Raw genomic sequence first — 20683 nt, 5'->3', positions numbered from 1 at the left:
TCCTGTGGTTTCTTGTTGGTCTAAGGACAGCCTGTCCTGCCATTGGATAGCTTGGGGATTCTCCTGAGGTGCGATTGGTTGGCCTGCGTTGAATGGTGTTGGACAGAAGCCAGGACTGCTGACGACAGGGCAGGGCAGGGAAAAGTTATAGGCTGCAGTCTCCGGAGACTCCTTCCAAAATGGAACAGTGTTAGGGAAGGAATCTCTGTCTCCAACAAGCCTAAGTAGTGTTGGGAAGATGAGGAAAGAAGTTAGGACAGCTCAGATGTACTCCTGGACATGTGAAACAAACCAGGGGCTGGGCACTCGGCCTCGTAGGGAAACAGGATGAATGAGGTACCCCCTGGATCAAAGAGAAGGGACAGGAATATATCAAGCAAGCTTTGGGTGGTAATGGCCTCTGCGATCCCTCAGCATGAAGACCTTGGGATGGAGAGAAGGATCTATGACGAACCGGAGAAGGTGTTTCTTCTACTAAGGGACAGCAGCTTCCTCAGCTCCAGAGACTTCCTGTTGCTTGGAAATGCAAGGACTAAGTGCTGATGGGTCTTGCAGTGTTTAAGAAAAGTCAGGGGGCTGGGGTTATGGCTCAGCGGTAGAGCGTTCGCCTACCAGGTGCAAGGCCCTGGGTTCGATCCTCAGCACCACATAAAAAATAAATAAATAAAATAAAAAGTATTGTGTCCAACTATTTCTAAAAACTAAATATTAAAAAAGAAAGAAAAGAAAAGAAAAGCCAGGCATTAGGGTGATTAGGAAACCACCCAATTTTGAAATATGGTCAGTTTTTTTCTTTATTGAAAATATCACTTGGATTCTTCTCGAGGCCCCTGCCTGGCAGCCTGTTGACTTAAATCAACATCTGAGCTAGGCTCAGAAGCATGCTTGCACAACCTCTGCACCTCCTGAAACACATGCGTGTCCAGCCTTGCCTCACACAAACAAAGCCAAGTGTGCATACACAGCTGTAAAGATAGAGGGCTGCAGATAAGCCTGTATCTGAATACAACTGTAGGTACACAGAGATAGGCGCTTAGAGTCACATCCACGGACAGAACTGGCAGTTCCTCAGAGCACATATTGGTGCTCTGGGATCCCAAAATGCAGGCGTGGGTTGAATGTGGGGTTTGTTCAGTGATGAGCAAATGCCTTTAGAACTGTTGCACTGCTTGCCTTGGCTCTGAGGGGATGGGTGGTTGGGTGGATGGATGGATGGGTGGATGGATGGACAGATGAACAGATGGACCAATGGGGCCAGTCCTAGGACTGGACCTTCCTTAAGTGCTTTGGGACTCAGCTTTCTTCTGGAAGTGGATGCTAAATGCCATAAAGACATTTCTTTGTTGGTAGCTTCTCTACACCACCATGTACTCACTGGGAAGCTGTTGATGTTTTCTGCAGGGTGATGCGGTGGGGAAAGCATTCAGAGGTTGTGTACCTCAATAGCTGTATTACCTTGGGCAATCAAGTGGAGTGGGCTTCTGCTGGCCTCATTGAAAGTCTGGAGGATTGGATTAGAGGAGTTCATTCCTTTTTGTTCAAAAATCCTCAGGCTTTGGAGAAACATTTGTACATGTACATTTTGTTTTAGGCACAGATGTGCACAAATTCTTAAACTGGACAGGAGGTTTAGTAACTCTTTGGCAAAAAAAAAAAAAAAAAAAGATGAACAGCTACATCAGAACAATGTAGTTGGCAAGAAAATTATCACAAGGTACTAATAATTACTTCAGCATTGATTTGCAACTTTTTCCTAGCCCTGATACAAATCTGGAAGCCAGTGTTTGCCTTTATGAAGAGGGTTACAAAGTAAATTGTTTCCTGTAGACTGTGAACTCACCTGTTATTAAGCAAAATTTGTTTGTCTTTGAATTTGTATCTTTCTCCCTGGCTGATGTATTTTTTCCTTTAAAAAAAATTGACCTAAATTTATACACAGAGAAATAAAACAGATCTTAAACATTTCAGTGAGTCTTCATAGATGAATTCACCTCTACCACCCACACTCTTCACCACAGATTCTCCCAGGCCTTTCCTGGTCAATCCCTATCCCTATCCCCATTCCCACCTCTCCAAGGCAACCACTGTTTTGATTTCTATCTCTGTTGGATTAGTTTTGTCTGTTTTAGAATTTAATGTAATTGGAATCATATGACTTTTTTCCCTCACTCAGCATGATTTTGACATTTATCCATGGTTTGATATGTTTCAACAGTTCATTCTTTTTCATTTTTTGCTGAGCAGTATTCTATTGTATGAATTTACTGCAATTTTTTATCTGTTCTCCTGGTGGGTGGACATTGGAGTTGCACCACTTTGGCTGTTCACAAACAAAGCATTTAAGAACATTCTTGTACAAATCTTCTGTGGACATATGTTCTAATTAATTGGGGGTAAAGCTTAGGCAAAGCTTATTGCTGGGTCACCTAGTTAAGGGTATATTCAGATTTCTGCAAAACTGCCAGGCCAGTTCTCCAAAAGTCTTTTATCGACTTAACACGTCCACCAGTGATGTCCAAGAGCCCTGGGAGCTTCTCGCTGTTCATAGGAATGGCCTTTATATTCTGTGGTACTTCTCATTTTCCAAGATGAAGGTCTTTTGTTCATCGGTTGGGACCTTTACCACCACTGCCACCTCTAAACCTAGCCTGTCCATTTTATAAGTCATGGGTCATTTTGTTTTGTTTTTTAATTATTACTAGATTTGGAGTTATTTGGTTATGAGAGATCTGTGTAACTGAGTAGATTTCTTTAAGTTGATGTCCTCGTTTTACCCATCTTGCTGCTGTGACTCAGTGTGTGTGTGTGTGTGTGTGTGTGTGTATGTGAGAGAGAGAGAGAGAGAGAGAGAGAGAGGGAGAAAGAGTTAAATCATATGCACAAATCTCTGAGGCAAAACTTCTTTGGACTTCATAGCTTTTTGGTCCCTTCTTGCTTTATTGTGCTTTGGAATGAAGTCACAGCTGCTAGGGAAATAGCAGGCGTGTTTGAGACCCTAACAATGGCATCTTGTTAAATGAATAGACTAATTGCTCCAGCTAGCAACTACCTAGAAGTTTAAAAAAGAGAGAGAGAGAAAGCAAGAGAGTAAAACTACAGGATCATAATGCTGGTTATTTGTATGCTCTAGGTGTTTAGTTTGCCCTGAACATGTGTTTTGGAAAGAATTTTTGAGCTGTCCTGGCATAAATAGATTCTTGAATTTGCTTAGTTTGGTCAGTGAAAACTGCTGTCAGCAAGTGCTTTATATTGCTACTTCCTGAGAGGGTCTTACAGACATCACACAGAGCTTAAAAAAAAAAAAAAAAAAAAAAAAAGCAACTACCAGCCACAGGTGAGCTTGGATTTCTATAGTGATGTAAGTTCCCTTTCTGTGCCACAGAGCTATTGCTCCACAGAGCTATTGGAGTGTGTAGCAATGTTCCCCACTTCCAGAATTTGGACTTTGTAAGCTTTTAGAGCTCAGCATGCATTAGGAGGAAAACACAGGGGGCTTCTTCTATAAGGGATCTCTCACAAGGTTAATCTAACAGCTGGGTCTTTATTGCAGGGCAAATAGCCCCAGGCCCAGAGCTTCTTGAGACTTGTGAATGCCAGGTATGGTAATCAGAGTTATGCTAATGAATCACCCAAACAATACAAAGATTTAATTATGTTTTTCTCTGTTTGAAAAGGTAAATACAAGCCAGCAGAGCTAGGGAAGCTAAGGCCAAGGCCGAGGATCACAGGTTCAAAGCCCTCCTCCCTAACTTAGAGAAGACCCTATCTCAAAATACAAAATAAAAAGGGCTGGGGATGTGGCTTAAGTGCCCCTGGGTTCAATCCCTGGTACCAAAAAAATAAATTAAATAAATAAATGGTATAAAATTTTTAAAAAAAGGTAAATACATAATACATGTGGAAGATTTCAGTGAAAATTGTTAAGGTTTAAAATTCTTCTATTACATGTTTATTCAGTTCCCATTTTCTAGAAAGCCCAGCATGTAGAGTTGGGTAAATGGGGTGCATTCTCCACATACACTGTGTCTTCTGGTGGCTTTTACAAGTGACCTGCTTCTTTGGGCTCATCATCCTCATTGTCGCCTCTCCCATCAGGATGACAACTGGGGAGAGACCACCACAGCCATCACGGGCACCTCGGAGCACAGCATATCCCAAGAGGACATTGCCAGGATCAGCAAGGACATGGAGGATAGCGTGGGGCTGGATTGTAAACGTTACCTGGGCCTCACCATCGCCTCGTTTCTGGGACTCCTAGTTTTCCTCACCCCCATTGCCTTTATCCTGTTACCCCCGATCCTGTGGAGGGATGAGCTGGAACCTTGTGGCACAATCTGCGAGGGACTCTTTATCTCTGTGTCGTTCAAACTCCTCATTCTGCTCATCGGAACCTGGGCCCTTTTCTTCCGCAGGCAGAGAGCCGACGTGCCACGGGTGTTTGTGTTCCGAGCCCTGTTACTGGTCCTCATCTTCCTTTTTGTGGTTTCCTATTGGCTTTTTTATGGAGTCCGTATTTTGGACTCTCGGGACCGAAACTACCAGGGCATTGTGCAATACTCGGTCTCCCTCGTGGATGCCCTCCTCTTCATCCATTACCTGGCCATCGTCCTGTTGGAGCTCCGGCAGCTGCAGCCCATGTTCACGCTGCAGGTGGTCCGCTCCACTGATGGAGAGTCCCGGTTCTACAGCTTGGGACACCTGAGGTAAGGGCAGGGGGCGTTCAGGAGGCAGAAAGGCCAACTGGTATCCCTGGAAGATAGCTGGTTGTCAGTATGACAGATGCACGTGCCAGGACCAGGGCTGAATTCCTTTCTGGTTTTGGGGAGGAGCTGTGTGCATGAACCTGTGTGTAGGTAGTAGGGGTGTCTATGTGCATCGGTTAGCTGGACTTTTGGATGGGGCCAGCCAAGTCAAGTTTTGTTTTAGTTGACTTTTTCACTGCTGCAACTAAAAGATCCAACCAGAATGATTTTAAAGGAGTAAGTTTATTTGGAGAGGGGAGGCTCACGGTTTCAGAGGTCCCAGTCCATAGACAGCTGGCTCCATTCCTTGGGACTCAAGGTGAGACAGAACATCATGATGGAAGAGGGTAGTGGAGGGAAGCAGGTTACACGATGATCCGGAAGCAGAGAGAGACTCCATGCCCCCAATCAGCCATTTCCTCCAGCCATACACCACTTGCCTCCAGTTACCACTCAGTTAATTTCTATTAGGGGATTAATTCACTGATTGGTTTAAGGTTCTCATAACCCACTCATTTCCCCTCTGAATGTTCTTTCATTGTCTCACACATGAACTTCTTTGGGGACACCTCACATCCAAACCCTATCAGGTTTTGTCAGGACTATTCTCAAATCTTGTTGCCAGCTTCCTAAAGTGGTGCAGAAAGGGTGTACCTAGTGATGCCTTGACCATGAAATTGTCTTCTGGGCAATGCATAAAGTGACTATTAATTCCATTTTGCCCCAAATGGTTCATCTGTTTTACTTTGGTATTCCAGTGGAATTATTAATCATTCCTCCCTCCTTTTTTTTTTTTTTTTCTTTTTTACTCTCAGAGATATCCTTGTTTGGGCAGTAAATTATATGATCACACTACTGATCCTCCAATAAAGAATCAAATACAGGTTAAAGACTCCCAGATGTGTACGGATTGAGTGTTGTGAAAATATGTTCATGAGAAAAAGTTAGAAATCAACTGGGGTGTCATAGTTTAAGCCTCTGCATAAAAATCCCATTATTTCGGGTTAACTACAAGAGTGAGAATCGTCATTTATTTTATAGATAAATAAAGGTAAGCACTTCATATGAATTACATATTTAGTCTTCACAGAACCCTTGATACAGGTAGGGTCAATCCCATGGTTACAGGTAAACTGAGGTTTAGGAAATTTAAGTAATTTGTACAAAATAATATGACTAGTCTTGTTTAGAATTCACTCAGATGTCACGGCTGAGTTAATGTCCCATTGTGGCATCTCTCACTTGGTGTTAGGAGCTTATTTTTCCTCCACAATGAGCATCCTGAGGACAGGACCTGGTTCTTACTCTCCTGGGACCTTCAGTGCCCAGCATGGAGCATGGCACATGCTCAGATGGTCCCTGGGATGCCTGACTTCAAGCTTCTCACTCCCCAGGCCCTTGTGACTCCTGGACAGAATGTGCTGATGTGTGTGATCTGCAGTAGTGAAGCTGGCCAAGTGGCCAAGGTCGGCAGGGGCATCTTGGTGAGAAACAGAACAATTGGCTTTGTTTTGGCTAGAGTTTTGGCTAGAGCCCAGGCGGGTGGCTCAGCCCCTGTTTGGAGTCAGGTCACACTTAAGCCATTGAGTTGGCAGTTACCTCTTTCATTCCTTTGGTTCTGCTCCTACCACCCGGAGGACTGGGTGACTTAGCGTTCAAGGTTACTTGCCACCCTAATGGATCCTCAGAGGGAATTGGTGTCTGATTCACATACTCTGCACACCACATATGGTGTTTTGAAGATGCCTGTGTGGCTCTGAAGGCAAATAAGTCACTGCTATATATTAATCTCAGTTTTCTTTCCATTTTGGAAAATGACCCAAAGATTTGTGTTAAGTACTTCTGTGTGCAGAGCCCAGAACTTGGAACTCCAGAGACACCTGGGTGACCGCCTGCTTTGTATCAGGACTCTTGGGGTTTGCAGTCACTTGGAGAGAGACCAGTATACTGCTCTGTGGCAGACAGTTGATGAAATAGGCCTATAGACAGGTGACGGGGACAATGGATAGGAGATCTCAGACAGTGGCAGTGACCAAGACCAGCAGGGAACAGTATGTCCCAGGACAGGATTTAGAGAAGTTAAGGCAATGGTGAGACACCAGCTGTGGGCACAGTGGAGGTAGGTAGTATTTGGAACTGCTTGTGAATGTGAGCAGCCAGCACTGGCCTGGAGTGGGACCTACCAGGGTTTGGGTTTTTGGCCTTCATCCCTCCTCGGTGCCAATCTTATCTGTGATAGGGAGAGTGATACCTTTCTCACACCCAGGGTACTTTGTCTGACTTCCCCTCCATCGACACTCACTCGCTGTAAGTCTGGTCAATCTGATCTGCACTCCCCATCTGAGTAGAATCGAGGGGAACAAATCAAACAGCCCCCCCAAATGTCATAACTGGTGGCAGTCCTGACATCTCACCACACAGCTGTACTGGTCAGAACGAGGAGGAGAAGCCACAGCAGGGCTTTGCTGCAGGGCCCGCAAGCTTGCTGCAAACCTCAGTCTGTTCTCACTGTGACCAACTACTGCCTGTCTTTACTTTCTAAAGCGAAGCCAGTCACCCCAGCTCCCCAGGGAGACGTCCAGAAGCTGAGGTGGGGAGAACGTTTGGAATGGTTCTCGGTATCTTCTTTTCGGCCCTTCTTCCTCTTCATGCCCTGTGTCCAGCCCCCTTTGTCCTTCCTGTGGAGATCCTGAATTATGAGGTGGAAAAATTGGCTGGGGAAGGAGAGATGTCTTTCCTCCCAATTAGAGCCCTCAGCGGGGTTGGATGACCTGTGACAGGCAGTCTGCAAGGGCTGGAGCAGAGTTGGCATTTCTCCTGGCACCGTGTGGGCCTGGTCACCCGCCGATCCTTGGGCTAAATCCGATCCAAACCCAGCAGTGGCTGAAAGAGTCACTGGGCTGGAAATATAACTTCTAAGCCTTTTTGTAAAGTGTAGAGACAGGAGGAAAGGCACATGGGAACGCACAAAAGCCAGCCTCAGACATCAGAATAGCAGGTCTTCATCAGACCTGACCAGAATGACAGGCCGTTCCATTTTCCCTTTATGCAAAGCCGTCGCTGCACCAGCGACCTACTGGGCTTAGGTGATGGGGAATGCTTTTTTCCCATTTTCAAAGATGGTTTCATTGAATGCACCGAGCTATGTTTGAAAGTTGTCAAAAGAATGCCTACTCTTTAGTTTTTTTTTTTTTTTTAAAGGAAAATAGGCTTCTGTTAGTTCTCATAAAAAGCACTTGCTGTGGCCCAGCTTGTTGGCAAGAATAGAATTTGGGGCTTATTTGAAAACTTTTTTTAAAATGCAAAAGGTTATTGTTATACGATATATAATGCCACAAATAGATCAAGAGACTTCCTAACCTTCCCCTGGTGCCTTAGAAGTTACAGGAGCTTTTCATACCTTTGGTCTTAATTTACCCCACCTCAGGAGTCAGAGCAAGTTGGGTATAGTGTCTCCCTATTGCAGTTGAGAACCTGATCTCCAGGTTAAGGGACCTGCTCAAGGTCACAAGGAGCCAGCGCCTTGCTGTGCATCACACCCCCCGGACTTTCTAGAGCACTCTGAGCTCTTGGTGTCGTTGGTTCACAATTCTCCGCACACATCCCACAGGTCTTGCATCATTCTCACAATGGTTTGCTAACTTTTCTGCCATTTCAAGAGGGACAAGTGAATTTCAATCTGACTCTATTTGAAGAGAAACCCAGATGAATAGAGAAAAGAGACTAAAAATGATGTGTAATTATACTTATTAAGAATTTCTCAGTTTTGAAATCTTTCAAGGAAAGTACTATGAACATTGGAATGTCGACACTGGTGTCATTGCTTGAACGAGAGGTGAAGAACAACAGAGACAAAGAAAACCTCAACAGTGACTGACCACATGGTTCTGACTCTGCCAGGAGGCTTCTCCGCTGCTAACATACAACTCGATCTTCACAACAATCCTGAGGGGAAGGCACTGTTATCCTCATTTTTAATGAGGAAACTGAGGCATGGAGAGTTAAGCAAGTTCGTAATGGAGGAGCCAGATTTTGAGCCCTCGGTGATCTGGCTGCAGAATGATCTTAAGCGCTCACTATTCTGCCTCTGAATGGAGGGTTCATCTTCACACCATGGCACGTGAGCAAGCTCTGTAGCACTGTTGGTGAGCACGTGGTAGCACTGTTGGAGTGTTACCGTGTCCCAAGCTGGGTACTAGCTGTTAGACACATTTTCTTTTTTTCATTCAACTTTTAGCTTCAGGGCTGGAGTGGACAGAATGAAGAGATAGGGCATTTTTTTTTTTTTAATAGTTGTAGGTGGACAGCATGCCTTTATTTGTTTTTAATTTTATGTGATGCTGAGGATTGAACCCAGTGCCTCCCATGGGCCAGGCAAGCATTGTGCCACTGAGCGACAGCCCCAGCCCTGGCCAGACCTTTTTGCACTCTCTGCTTCACATATCTCAGGAAGACATCTTACCCTTTGCTATGTAACAACTACCTCACAATGTAATAGCTTAAACCAACCACCGTTTTATTATTTCTCGTGTTCTGCAATGTGGATTGGGCTCAGCCAGGAGGCTCTTCTGAGGTTGTCTTGCTGGTGGTCCCTGTGTAGTTGAGTCAGCTGGGCCGGGCTTCTTTTCCTATCCTGTATTCTGAGGGGCTTTCCTCTCCATATAGCCTCTCTTTGTTGTTTCTACATTAGGATATTCACACTTCTTAAAGGGCAGCTCAGGGTTCCTATTAGCATAACTCAGAAGCTTCCAGGCCCCTTAAGTCTGAGGCCTAGAATTGGCTGTGTTTTACTGCTATTACATTCTCTTGGTTAGAGCAAGCCCCAGCCTACCACAGATTTAAGGATTGATAACTACACAGGTGGGGACTAAATCTAGGAAGCCTGCTTCAATGTAGCAGACACCCACCACCTTGAGCTGCCATTCCCCGACTATTTATTCTTTGCACACAATTCTAACAGACTTAATCATTGGATTCTATGCCTTAGAAATGCCAGAAGTAACATGGAGGGAGTAGAATCTGCTTCCAGGAAACATGTGGACACCAATGAAAAGGGATTACCGATAGTCATCAGCAAGAAGAGGCAAAGAACCCTCAGAAGTAGACACAATGTGCTATACTCTGGGGAACCCCTATTCACGGTGACCTACTCTTTAGGGTTTTCATATTGCTAAGTTTCATTGTAACTAATTTAGCAGGAGATGTTAACTATTTGTGGTTGTTGGTTTTTAGGGGAGTTGCTGGGGATAGAACCCAGGGCCTTGCACATGCTAAGCAAGCATTCTACCACCGAGCTACATTCCCAGCCCCAATAAATGCTCCGTTCATTGAGACCAGGAGTATCTCATAAATTGGCCTTGAACATGAACCTCTTTATCAAAGCTCTAGTAACTAGTCCTAGAACCTTCTGCGCTTTAGACTGTGGAAGTTTCTGATTATGCATGATTGTTTTATTACTCTGTATAAAGGACTAAATATGTCCCCCACCCCCAAATTTATATGAGCTCTAACCTCCAATGTAGCTGTATTTGGAGATGGGGGCCTCTAAGGGAGTATATGAGATTAAATGAGGTCATAGAATGAGAACCTGATTTGATAGATTAGTGTCCTTGTATCAAAGAGACACCAGAGAGCTTGGTCTATTTCCATATACCACTGTTCCCCCCAAACACACACACAAAAGAAAAGGCCACATGAGGTCATAGAAAGAGGTGGCCATTTGAAAGCCAGGAAGGGAGCTCTCACCAGGAGCCAAATGGCTTGACCTTGATCTTGGCCTTCAAGCCCTCAAAACTGTGAGAAGATAAATTTCTGTTGTGTAAACCACCCCATCTTGTATATTTTGTTAGGACAGCTCAGGCTAAAACAGGAATATTTGAACACCAGTGGTTTTGGACCCTGGAGCCCCCCAAATCAGTGCAGCTCAGCCCTGATGATACAGCCCCTCTTGTTCTTTCTCCAGCTGGTATCCACATCCTCCCAGCTTGAGCAGGGGGGCCTTGCTTCTCAGGCTTGCACTTTGGTTTTCTAGTTAAAAACGAAGAAGGGCAGGTCTCCCAGGGAAGTTAAAGTTGCTGCAGTAATTCCAGGACATTCCAGCTCCCCGTGAAATCTTACGTTTATGATTCTACGTGGAGTAGTATCCAAGCCGGCGATCACAGGGTTGATCAGACCTGACCGCCACACTGGGCCAGGCCCCTCCCTCCTGTGTTGGGACAGGCACCAACAGTCAGGGAGGGATCTCAGAGGCCCCAGAGCCATTGGCTGTGACAGCAGGGAGTGTTTTAAAATGACCATCAGAGGTTCTGGCTCATGTTACTGTGAACCCGGTTTCATGTACAATGTTACTTTTAGAAATGTGGGTCTTTTTTTTTTTTTTTTTTTTTTACTTTTGTAACTACTTTTCAATAAGGATAAATTCAGCAGTCAGCAATCATTGCCCCCACTCCCTAAAAAAAAAAAAAAAAAAAAAAAAAGCAGAAGGATAAAAAATGAATGCAAGCTTAAAGATGCAGTGTGAAGGTTTCTGCTCAGACTCCTTGGCTGTGGGGAAGAGGGTTTGAAAGGCGGGAACGGAGCTGCCGTTTGTGGTCTGTGCTGTGGTGCCTGTTTGAAAGTGGCTTTAATGAGTGTATAAGATGCCGGACACTGAAGCCCTGTGTTTATACAGCTGCCTCCTGGCAGCAGTGGCCACAGCTGGATGGTTTGTCACACTCCTGGCGTCTGCTCCCTGCTGCATACTGAGGCACAGAGGACTCACCTCCATGGAGCAGGGCTGCCCTGGAAGGGGAAGCTGTGTAGATGGCCCTCCTGGGGGCAGAAGGTCGTGTCCCTGAACCAGGTGCTGCTCTTTCCCCTCAAGGACTCTCTCCGAAGGCCTGGCTCACACTCTACACACTGATCTGCAGATCTGTGGTGGGATGAGATACTGTGCATGGTGGGGTGCTGACACTCAGGAAGGCTGATGGCCTGGGGCCGCCTTTCCCTGTCCTGCGAAGCCACCACCCAGCTCTGCTCCGGTTCTGGCCTGGCCCTGTGTCTGTGAGCTGAGATCCAGTTGGACAGACTGGTGGCCCTCCGACTCCGGGCCTTTCACCTGTGTCCCTGCAACCTTCCAGGGGCCAGAGGTGCTAACGTAGAGGAAGGTGAGGTAAGGAAGTAAGGCCCGCTGAGCACCCACGTGGATCTGGGAGGTGCTCTTAGTCCCTATCTAGCTAGACTTGTTAGAGCACTCTCCGCTTGTCTTTGATCCTTGGATGTCTGCTGTTTATCTTGGTGTGATTCAGCTCTGTAATTTAAGACACGGAGAAAGCTGAGTTCCCATCCCAGGCAGGAGGCGTGGCCCTGACTGGACCATGCAGGGAGGTGACAATGTGGTGGGGTCTGTGCTGAGGCCTGCCAACCAGCCTGCCAAGCAGACCAAGGCACAGCCAAGCCTGCCACCTAGGGGGATGTGTCTCCTAGGTACTAAGTGGGACAGGGCTCTGTCATCTCTGTTCTGTGGGAAGAAATAACTAGAGCTGTTCAGGAGGAGGCTGTCGGCTCAACAGGGCTGTCCGCTCACTCTGAGCCCACGGTCTGATCGTGACAGCTTTGTGTTCTCTCACCCCTGAGACCCACAGAAGCATGTCTTGATGTCACAGACTGCTCCTACTGTGTAGAGAGTGGTGGCCTCTGCACGTGCTTTGGGTGTTATTTTAGTAGTATTAAAGTGGGTATTTCCCAAGGCTAGAGTATATCATTAGAAAGTTAACATGGGGGAAAATAAGGAACTTGAAGAAGTGCTGTGGGTGTCCCCCAGCCTGCACTTGGAGGCCATTCCATGATGACTAAGTCCTGTTGATTCTGTGCCCTTCAAGCTCTGGGATGAGATCTCTCAGGCTTCCACTCTGCTTGCTCGTCTTTTGGAGTGGATGCACTGCGAGGCTTGTCCACAGCCTCATATTCAAAGCAGAGACCTGCACACTTTCCAGCTTGCAGTGATCAGTTCAAAGGACCTGGGAAGCCAGCAAGCCGGGGCACTTATAAATCCAGGTAACCAGGGTAGGGGACTTCCTGCAGGCCTTGACTGCAGGACAGAGCCATTAGTGTGCACCCTTTCTCAGGATAGTCATTGTGCCTGCTGTCTCAAGACCATAAGCAGTGTGTCCTGCTGGATGTGTCCTGACAGAGTCCCAGAAAACTTAACCTTTCTCCCAGGTCAGTAAATGAGCCAATTGCAGTTGGTCCCCTCAGGTTCTAAGATGATCGTTGCCTGTTATCTGTGTGAGACTGGGGTATGCCAACTTCCCAGATGCAATTGCAAGACGAACATTGTAATTAAAAGGCAGAGGGTCGGGAGACGTAAACACGCATGTGTCTGGTTGTCAGTACAGACAGCAGCGTTCAGGGGCTAATTATATTTGCTTCTCTGGGACTTGCAAGGAACATTGCTGCAAGGAGTCCTGACTGACTGTCCGTTTTACTTCAGGTCTAGGGAGCAGTGAAGACCCCCCCACACACACACACACAGGTAGACTCGGCTCTCATAGACTTTTCTGAGGGAGAAGTGGCAGTTAGGTAAACATAGTCACCTGCTCACACTCCGTCCCACTGTCTCGTGCCTCATCCTTTCTCACCTTTGCGTTGTGCAGAGCCTCAGTTGGCAGTGACTTAGCCCCGCCTTGCCCTCTCCTGCTCCCATTCCTTTTCCCCTAAATATACATGTGTTGGCTTCTTAGGGCTCCTGTAATATATTACCACAAATGGGTCCCGAAAAGCAGTTTCCTCTCTCAGTTTCTCAGAAATGTGAAACCTAGGTGTTGGCCAGTCCATGATCCCTGGGAGGGTTCTCAGGAAGAATCCTGGCTGGCTTCTTCCCAGCTCCTGGTGTCTGCTGACAACCCTGGCATTGCTGACCTGCAGCTACCTCACTGCAGTCTCTGCCTCCTCCATCCCCGTGTGTTCCCTGGTCCTCTAACCACACCAGTGTGACCCTACTTTAACTATAACAACATCTGTAAGGACTCTGTTGCCAAACAAGGTCACATTCTAAGGCTCGGGGTGGATATAGATTTCACGAGACACTTTCAATGGGATGGCTTTCTCAAAGCTGTCCTTTGACTGGATGCTGACCCCGCTGCTCCCATTTTTGTAGATATTCAGGCTGTTTAACCCTGTATCTGCTTGCACCGCTTCCTCTGCCTGGAATTTGCCTGATAGCCTGTAGTCCACACAGTAGGATCATCATTCATGTTTTCAGACTTAACTGAGAAACTCTACCCTCCCTCCTTCATGGACGTCAGCTAACCCCCCACCCCACACGTCCTGCCACTGCCTCTGAATCTCTTGATTGTACTTGCTGCTTGGGTGGCTGTCACCACTGATTGGAGTGGAAACCTTTTGGAAGGTCTGACTCACATCCGTATCTCTGCACTTGGGACCTAGCAGGTGCTCATAATTCATAATTGCTTGGGATGGAGCAGGAGAGGCTGGTTATTAGGGTCTCTCTGAGTGTCAGCATCCTTCATTGGCTCACAGGGTAATGACTACGTACTCTAAAAGGAAGTCTTTCCAGATTTTACTGTGTGATGAGAAAACTTTTCCTGTCAGCACCTACCTAGGTAATCAGAATCGTGGCCTGGCATTGATGTGGAGCCTTAGCGTGCAAGATGGGCTTTCACATTTTCCACACGTGAAGAGAGCTATTTTTAATAGAGTTAGGGGGGATCCAGTTAATGTTTAAGAAGTGGTTACAACTTGAAAGGGGCTTTTTTCCGGGGCCACTTGGCTATGTCCTCTCCTCCCTGCTCTGTAAGAAGTGAGGACTTGAGCCTGGATGAACTCCAAAGCTCAGGGCTAATTTCTGACTTTAATAATGTGCACTAGTTTGATTGCAGAAGCCACATTAAAGTCCAGGGAAAAGTGAACAAATAGGATGTAGTTCACAGGAACCCTGTGGGTGTGGGCGTGTCTGTGTGTGTGTGTCTACTCACACTGGTCCTAAGCCTCAGTGCCTTTATATGCAAAATAAAGAGGTTAAAAGGAGATTGCTTATGGGGCTGGGGCTGGGGCTCAGTGGTACAGCACTTGCCTAGCATGTGTGAGGCACTAAGTTCAATTCTTAGCATAGCATATAAATAAAATAAAGGTTCATTGACAACTAAAATATATATATATATATATATATATATATATATATATATATATATATATATTTTTTTTTTTTTTTTTTTTTTTTTAAAAGGAGATGGTTTATGGCCACGGTTGTTTCCTTCAAGTATCTGATGTACTTTAACAAGAAAGAGGGACTTGGGCCCAGAGGAAGTTGTGGGTAGGCCAGGAGAAGAAAGATTACTTTAGTTCCATGTGAGAGAGAACTTTCTTTTCAGTCCGAGGCTGGAGATCGGTCAAGGTATTATCAATAGGCTTGGTGTATGGATGGATTAGGAGATTAAGCCCAGTGGACTCCGGTTTTCTCAATTCTTGAATCTCTGGGTGAACTAAGATTCCCTCCATTTCTAGAATTCTGAGACCCAACGCCTGAGATAATCAACTTATTAGGAGGAAAGGTAGATTTGGGCTCACAGTTTCACTCCAGGGTCACTGGGTCCCATTCCTTTGGACCCAAGGTGAGGTGGAACATGGCAGGGAGCACATGGCAGACAGAGCAAAGTGGCTCACCTCATGGCAGCCAGGAAGCAGAGTCAGATAGGAAGGGGTTGGTGTCCCAAGATCCCCAGCAAGGGTATGCTCCAGTGACCTAACTGCCTTCCACCAGACCACTCCTCTTACAGGTTTCACAATGACATCACATGGCCTTCGGGGTCCACTTCAGATCCAAACCATAACAGTGATTCCAAATAGGTGGAAGTTGGATTGTGCTTTTATGCCCAGGCCCTGCATGAATCCTCCAGCCACCAACCAGCCCCATCCCTGTTCCAAGGTGCTCATGCCCATCATTAGCCATAGGATTCATTTTTTATTTGTAGAATGCTTTGTGAAGTTACAAAATGCTTTCCCTGGCATGATTTCATTTGCTCTTTTCAGCAACCACATGCAGTGGTGGGGATTCTCTCTCCATCACCCGCCAAGAAAGTGAAATGATTTATAGAGGGTTCTAGAGTAGCAAGATCGGGTCTGGAATCCAGACCTTCTGACACTAAGGCGCATGCTGTTTCAACCTTGTGCGCTGTGGACTCCTCCCTGGGAGGAGTTTTTATTTCCAGGAAGCTTACAGTTGGGAGGAAATACTGAAATAAAGAGTAACCTAACTTTACGGTCCCACGCAAAGGGACCCACCATGGCTCATGTCCTGCGGCAATACCCTTGCAGTGAGGCTTAGGTGGGGAGGTTGACGCAGGTACATATGGGAAACAGACTGGCCTCCATAACTTATGTCGACTGGTGAGCTTGTGATGGTTTCCACTTATGAGGTATTTTCTTTGAGCCAAGCACTTTAAAATATATTATCTTACTTCATGTTTAGAACAAACCTAAATCAGGCCAGCAGCTCCTCTTCAGGAAGCAGGAAAATAGATGGTGAACTCCCAAGGCTCCAGTATTTTTCCTGCTTTAAATGCCAATTAAATTTGAAGTCTTGGAAAGTACTAGAACTCAGAATTTCCCAGTAATAATTAAGCTCATGAACAACTGCCACATGCCGATGCAGCCTTAACCCGTATCTGTTATATTTGGATCCCGTCATCTCTTACTAGAATGTGCCATAGTGCCACGTCCCCATCATTTCTGTAGATTTGGGAATATACTTTATACCAGTGAGTATTTTGGATCCCATTTACCATGTTGTAACAAGGCATTCAGGGTCGCTGTTCCTATCCTGCAGATGAAGAATCTGAGGTTTGGAGAAATTAATAACTTTTTTTATGATCCAAGAAAAGGTGAGAGAGTCTGGCTGCATGTTATGGGCACCACTTCTGCTGTGATGCTGCCTTCCATCGTCTCTGCACCAGCCCTCAGGTGGGCACAGAGCTTGGGGGAGGCAGGGGAAGGTACAGGTATGTAGAACATTTTGGGGCGGAAGGGTTTGTGTTCTTGTTTTCTTAGTTTATCTTTCACAGACAGATCTTTCAGATTTTCTGAACCACAATTTGGACTATCTTTCCAGGTTTGGTACAAAGGTGAGCCCCCCTCTTCCCTGTTGCCACTGTGGTCTGTGGAGTTGTCAACACTGGAAGTGTTGTGGTTGTGTAAACACAAAAGACCACATCCTTTCATATTCCATCTTCTCTCTTTCAAATAAAATAGGCCATTTATCAGCAAATGCCATAATTTCATTCTTCTTTATGGCTGAGTAATATTCCATTGTGTGTGTGTGTGTGTACACACACACACATATATATATATATATATATATACATGTACACACACACACATATCTATATCTATATCACATTTTCTTTATTCATTCATCTGTTGAAGGGCACCCAATCCCGAAAAGCCAGAGGCTGAATGTTCTTTCTGATATGTGGATGCTAACTCACAATGATGGAGGGAGGGGGAAGAATAGATGTACTTTGGATTAGACAAATGGGAATGAAGGGAAGGAGGGGGAATGGGAATAGGAAAGACAGTAGAATGAATCAGATATTACTATCCTCTGTGCATATATGATTACATGACCAATGTAATTCTACATCATGTACAACCAGAAGAATGAGAAGTTATACTCCATATATGTATAATATGTCAATACATTCTACTGTCATGTATAACTAATAATAGCAAATTTTTTTTTAAAAAAGAAAATAGTCCAGTAAGGCAAGCTGGTCAACAACGGGTTTTAAGTGAAGACGTAGCTGTCAGATTCTTTCAGTGTTTGTGCTGACCCCTTTATCCCTCTTCCTTCCCCTGGGTTCCGGTTGGGCCCAAGCCCAACAGAGGAGCTTCTTTTCCACTGATGACACCACTATCCTCTTGGTCCGTGTTGTCTTCATGCGTGTATCTGGGGTTCCTGTGTTTCTGCTTTTACATGTAGATGTTGAATGAATTTCTTTTGGTATGACTAGGCGTATCTCTGCATGCTGTTCTCCACGAATCTGTGTGTTCTGGGAAGGTAATTTCCTTGGAGAATGGTAGAGGAGAATATATTGGCAGGTAATATTGATTGAGCTCAGGCTTCTCCATGTTTGAGCTCAGGGTTCTCTATCGTGGGAGAAGGCTTCTTGCCGTGGGCTTTGATGGAACCATCTCCATAGTCTGGTTCCCCCTGACTGTAATTCAGGTCTGCATGGGGACTGTTGAGCCAGGTCACTGCCTTTGCTCTCTGAACATAATCGTAGTAAGAGCAGTGGCAGTTTCTCGCCAACTTGATTTTTCTCACCTCCCTCCTTCCCCAGAGATGACCTGGTCTAGAGTTGGGATTAGTGGAAGGGTTTGCTTTTGTTTGAAGGGCATCTGGGTTGGTTCCACAGTCTAGCTATTGTGAATTGTGCTGCTATAAACATTGATGTGGCTGTGTCCCTGTAGTATGCTGTTTTTAGGTCTTTTGGGTGTAGTCCGAGAAGAGGAATAGCAGGGTCAAATGGTGGTTCCATTCCCAGCTTTCCAAGGAATTTCCATACTGCTCTCCAAATTGGCTGCACTTATTTCCAGTCTCACCAGCAACGTATGAGTGTACCTTTTTCCCCGCATCCTCGCCAACACTTGTTGTTGTTTGTCTTCATCATGGCTGCCATTCTTACTGGAGTAAGATGATATCTTAGAGTAGTTTTGATTTGCATTTCTCTGATTGCTAGAGATGATGAGCATTTTTTTTTTTTTTTGTATATTGTTGATTGTATATCCTCTTCTGAGAAGTGTCTGTTCAGGTCCTTGACCCATTTATTGATTAGATTAGTTCTCTTTTTTTTGGGGGGGGGGTGCTTATCTTAAAGAGCTCTTTATATACCCTAGAGATAAGTGCTCTATCTGATGTGTGAGGGGTAAAAATTTGTTCCCAGGATGTAGGCTCCCTGTTCACCTCAGATTATTTCTTTTGCTGAGAAAAAACTTTTTAGTTTGCATCCGTCCCATTTGTTGATTCTTGGTTTTAATTCTTGTGCTATAGGCGTCTTATTAAGGAAGTTGGGGCCTAATCCCACATGATGAAGATAAGGGCCTACTTTTTCTTCTGTTAAATGTAGAATCTCTGGTTTAATTCCTAGGTCCTTGATCCATTTTGAGTTAACTTTTGTGCATGGTGAGAGATAGGGGTTCAATTTTATTTTGTTGCATATGAATTTCCAGTTTTCCCAGCACCATTTGTTGAAGATGATGTCCAAAAGATCACAACTGTTTGTTGTTGTTGTTGTTGTTTGTTTGTTTAATTAGGCATATTGGTGAAGTATTATCTGAGTCCTGTGGAAATTCTCATTCCCCAGTATTGCTAGATGTGTTGAGTGTCAGACCATTCTCTGTAGGTGAGAGTGTGCACAACTCTTGGAGGCATTTATAAAAAACGCTGAGAGTCCTTCAGGGCCAGTCTTAGCTTGTCAGTTGGGCGGCCAGCCAGGTCCCCTGCTGTCTCTGAGTCATTCTGAGGAGGTGCTGGACAAGAGGAGGATGCCTGCACTTCTTCCCTTGCGTGCTTTTTCAGAGCAGTTGGTCTCAGGCATTCAGGAGACTGAGACCTCTACTTTAACAGGTCTCTGTCCAGTGGTACCTGTCCCAACCCTGTGCACTTTCCAGGGGATGCCTAGGCTTTGCTCCAGGGTCAGATGCTAGGGACAGTAGACTTGCCCCAGTTTGGAGGGTGTCTGCTGGAAATCAGCAGGATGGGAGTCCCGCTGGGACAGAGCCCCTTCTCCAGGCAGCACAGGGTACTTGTTGGTGGTCGGTGGTCGTGGGCTGGCCGTGTTGCAGATCGCAGTTACTTCCTCACTGATGGACTTAGTGGGATTCCCTGGGCCCCTCCTTGTGGCCTTGCTGAATAGAAGTGCAAAACCTACAACCGCAGGAGAGTTTTTCTTTGAAACTGGGCCTGAGGAGAACCTTTAAAATTGCCTTTTCATTTTAAAATTTTGATCAGGGAAATAATTTTCTGCTAGAATCCAGGCACCCAGGGACAGTCTAGGTCCGTGTAGGAGCGAGGGATGAAACAGCGTGGTCCCCAGTGTCTGTCTGTGTGGCTGAGGCTCATGTCTGCAGAGGAGCTCCCTGTCCCACAAAAGCCCAAAGACTCTGGAAAATCAGCCTGGGACAGGGCCAGGAGCGAAGTGTGCAAGGACACAGGCCCGTGCCCCACCCAGGGCGGGGCCGAGGCAAGCCTCTGGGTGCAGTAGGCTTGGAGAAGTACCCGCCCCCCTGGGGCACAGGCAGAGGGTGAGGGAGAAGGTTGGGAGCACCGTGAACTGGAGGGCCACCAAGAGCTCAGGACAAGCAGGGTGTGGGCATCTGCACAGAAGTCCACAGTGACACCAAACACGGCTCAAGGGCCACCTCCCCAGGAAAGCTGTTCTTGTACCCTCATCAGCTCTTCTGTGTGCTTGTGCAGTCCCCATGTATCCTGGAATAAGAGTGTGCTCATTGTCACATAGCCACATTCCATGCACCTGGCTATCCTTCTTCTGTCCCCAGTGATGGCGGATGCAGGTCCCTAAGTATGAGAATGGTGACTGGGTACAGTGACACATGCCTGAATCCTAGTGACTCGGGAGGCTGAGGCAGGAGGATCTCAAATTTGAGGACAGCCTTAGCAATTTAGTGAGGCTCTAAACAGCCTCAGTGGTTGAGTACCCCTAGGTTCAGCCCCCAGTACCCCTACTCCCCTCAAAAAAAAAAAATGGTGAGTGAGTCACTGAATGATGGGATGACTAGGACTTTCAAAATAGGAATTGGCTTTTAGGAATCTTAGATTTCCATTACACAAAGTTGATCTCACCAAATTTCCCCTGACAGTGTTCCTTTGGTTTACATGACTCTCTCTCTGTGTGTGTGTGTGTGTGTGTGTGTGTGTGTGTGTG

General features: G+C 45.9%; 1 protein-coding gene across 4 annotated transcripts in view; it reads left to right on the top strand.

The window, feature by feature from the left end:
• The window catches only part of VANGL1 (VANGL planar cell polarity protein 1), a 59289-nt gene that overhangs the window by 23280 nt on the left and 15326 nt on the right, over positions 1–20683 (top strand). For all 4 annotated transcript variants that reach the window (XM_081307631.1, XM_081307628.1, XM_081307630.1 and 1 more), the window contains exon 4: positions 4096–4703. In XM_081307631.1, coding sequence (XP_081163757.1) covers positions 4096–4703 — 608 coding nt within the window. The remainder of the gene's footprint in view (positions 1–4095; positions 4704–20683) is intronic.

Source organism: Spermophilus citellus, assembly GCF_964194105.1.
Source record: "Spermophilus citellus genome assembly, chromosome: 9".
Classification (NCBI taxonomy): domain Eukaryota; kingdom Metazoa; phylum Chordata; class Mammalia; order Rodentia; family Sciuridae; genus Spermophilus; species Spermophilus citellus.
The sequence above is the reverse complement of the archived record's forward strand: the minus strand, read 5'-3'. Positions and strand labels throughout refer to the sequence as shown.